The 3,157-nt window shown below is 43.2% G+C and overlaps 1 protein-coding gene across 1 annotated transcript; it reads right to left on the reverse strand.

Moving 5' to 3' along the window:
- LOC110434978 lies at window positions 334-1,822 on the reverse strand. Its single transcript, XM_021460139.1, has 3 exons — window positions 1,605-1,822; window positions 1,398-1,476; window positions 334-1,290 (listed from the first exon to the last, which is right to left on the reverse strand). The coding sequence occupies exons 1-3, from the start codon at window positions 1,608-1,610 to the stop codon at window positions 752-754; spliced, it is 624 nt and encodes a 207-aa protein (XP_021315814.1). The 5' UTR covers window positions 1,611-1,822; the 3' UTR covers window positions 334-751.

Raw genomic sequence — 3,157 nt, forward strand, 5'->3', positions numbered from 1 at the left:
GTTTAGTTCCCAAATTTTTTTGCTTTGGGCTACTGTAGCATTTTCTTTTTTTATTTGGTAAATATTGTCCAATCATAGACTAACTAGGCTCAAAAGATTCATCTCACGATTTACAGACAAACTGTGTAATTAATTTTTATTTTCGTCTATATTTAATGCTTTATGCATGTGCCGTAAGATTTGATGTGACGAAGAATCTTGAATTTTTTTTTGTTTTTGCGTGAACTAAACAAGGCCTTAAATCACATTGACGCAATCAAATCATGCCTTTTTTAGATAACCGATGCTATAAATGACTAGTATGTTGAATTATGGCCATTCAAATGGATTAGGTTAATTTTGAAACCCAAAAGTTATTACATCATGGACAGAACAGAAGCGGTAGTGTCTAATGTAATAAGAAAAGCATATTTGGTATGTACATCCATCCAACTTTACAGTCAACTCCTAATTTCATAGTACTATTTACAGGTCGACTAATTCCACTCGGATCCATCCACAGAACACATGTGCAAGATTAACAACCTTCCACGCCTAATCCCAAACCTGAACCGAACCTAATAATATAACAAATATCCACACATGGATGAGTAACTAACCACACGGTTTCCTGTTCCTGAGAAGGCATCAAGATTCAAGCAGCACCTAGCCAGCAGTTCAGCTTCAGCAGCAAGGCTTTGCAGATTGCTAGGCCGCGGCTGCAACGGCGTCGACTTGGCAGTTGGCACCATGACTGGTTGGCACACGGGCACTAGAGTATGGTGCAGCTGTTGGTGCCACTGCCATGGCGCGGCACCGCCATAGTCTGCATCCGCTTTCCGGAGGAGGAAGAGGAGGAGTGCTCCATGGGCTGGTAGTCGTGCCTCTCCACCATCGGCGAGTAATTGGCCGGATGGCTGCGCGCCACGGCCCGCGAGTAGCTGCTGACAGCGGCGCCGCCGCCGGCCCCGTAGCCGTAGCCATATCCGCCCACCGGCGACGGGTAGTCGTAGTGGTAGGAGTACGGGCTGGTGGGCGCCGCGGCGTAGCTGTGCTGCCACTGCTGCTGGTGGTTGTTGTAGGGCGACCGCGCCGCCGCCATCGCCATCATGGCCGCCAGCTCCTGCTTGGTGCCCGGGAGCGGGAGCGGGAGCGCCGCCGCCTCGAACGTGTCGTGCGTCCTCAGCTCCACCATCTCCGCCTCGCCCACCTTCTTCTTGAGCTTCTTCAGGAGCTTGTTCGTGTCCACGCCGTCGCCGATCACCAGCAGCAGGCTCTTGTCGCCGCCGGACAGCGTCACGGACTCCACTCCTGCTCCAACCAAGAGGTGGGGAAATGATTTGCTGATATGAATGATAAGGACGATGTGATTGCTTCTGAATTCTCATCACAGACAAGAACAGAGCACGAACGCATACCGTTGCCGGCTGCTGCCACCTTCATGGCCTTGGCCTGGCACTTGTCGGATTTCACATGAATCCGGATTATGATCTCCTTCTGAAAAAAACAAATGACAGGTGCATAAATATTTCTGAATATGCCCAGGAAAGAAGATCTGAAATACGTACAGTACAAGACTGCGAGAGAAGCACAAAATTAAAGGAAGCTGGGGAGAAGATACTTACCCTCATGGTTCGTTCTGTTTTGCTGCTTTGTTTAGTGACTGAACTCCAAAGGTTGCAAAGCTAGGAGCCGCTTTGTGGGGGTGCTGGGAGACGAAAGAGAAGCGTGTGGTCTCTCTAGTATTGACAGACATCACAGGGACGAATGGTAAATATGCAAGTAGCAGCCACTTGTAAGTTGTGAGAAGGCCTTGACGCCTTGTTTAGTCGACACTGCGACTTGGTTGGCAAGCAAGCTTAATCATCGATCGATAAAGAAAGCTCTAATTAGTGAGATATTTAGACGACGACTTTGACCTAAGAGACTTTGCCGATGGTTTTTAACTCTATATATATCTCTCCCAAATTGGCGGTTTTTATGTTCATCATTGGAGTAGGAGGCCCAACCAACATCATGTAATTAGCAAGGCCCAGTGGCCCACGCACTGGTTCTCTTGGCGGAGGCACAAAAAGGCCCACCAAACTATTTTTTTTATTGCCCACCAAACACTATTTTAGTCAAACTACAAAGTTCTTGTGTGCACAAAGGGCTTGATTGGTTGGCTTCCAAAATATATTAAGCCAAAGATTTGTCAGGCCATAATTTTGGCTATTGTTTGATTAGCTATCAAAACTTGCTAATCTTTCACATTTGGCTTGTCAAATCTATGACAATTTTTTTACCTAACTTTACCTTACCAAATCTTTTAGCATGGTAAATTTTAGTCGCAAACCAAATTAGACCCAAAATGTTGAGATGGTTGTCTGTAAAACGATCCGTGCGATGAAAAGAACTTCAAAACACAACATTTTTCAGTTCACTGGCCTTTAGTAGTACCGTTCAATATTAAATGCAAGATAAAAACAATGAGCGTTGTTTCACGTGATGAAAAGATATTGGCAATTGAGTTTTGCTTATTTAGTTAATTCCATGTGGAGTGCCATCCGAACATGAAGGTCTTGCCTTAGGATTAATGCTTGCATTTTTCTACATTATTTATTCAACAAAAAATGGTACTATTTAATTAGTGGTAGACATTGTGATATTGATAATTATACTGAAACACCTATGGCGAATTGGCGACACTATATCAAAAGTCAAAAAAGCATAAGGAAGGCATCCGATTTAGTGATGTGGAAACAAAATGTGTCTCTATAATATGAATTAGAGATGTGACTCTAATGTGTTGGTCCTAAAAAAGAGATCTTCTCAAAGCATATATCATATCATAGTATCGCTTGTCTCAAAAGTCGTGGCTGAAAGTATTGGTCGCTGATTTATTATGAGAGAAAAATACTATTAGCCGGTTAAAAAAATATAGCAAACACGTCTAGATGTGTAGTTGAGGCGCGTCCAACGGAGTGAATCAAAATGTATCATAAGGGCACTCACAATGCAAGACTTTATCACAGAGTCCAAGACACTTAATTACATATTATTTATAATATTTTACTGATGTGGCAGCATATTGATTTAAGAAATAGGTAGAAAAATAAGACTCCAAGTCTTATTTAGACTCTAAGTCCACATTGTTCGAGGTAATAAATAACTTTAGACTCTATGATAAAGTTTGTAT

Source organism: Sorghum bicolor, chromosome 4, assembly GCF_000003195.3.
Source record: "Sorghum bicolor cultivar BTx623 chromosome 4, Sorghum_bicolor_NCBIv3, whole genome shotgun sequence".
Taxonomy (NCBI): domain Eukaryota; kingdom Viridiplantae; phylum Streptophyta; class Magnoliopsida; order Poales; family Poaceae; genus Sorghum; species Sorghum bicolor.

Coding starts and splice junctions, on each gene's coding strand:
- LOC110434978 (XM_021460139.1), bottom strand. Junction 1,291..1,397: donor GGTGGCAGCAGCCGGCAACG/GTATGCGTTCGT, acceptor TGGTTGGAGCAG/GAGTGGAGTCCGTGACGCTG.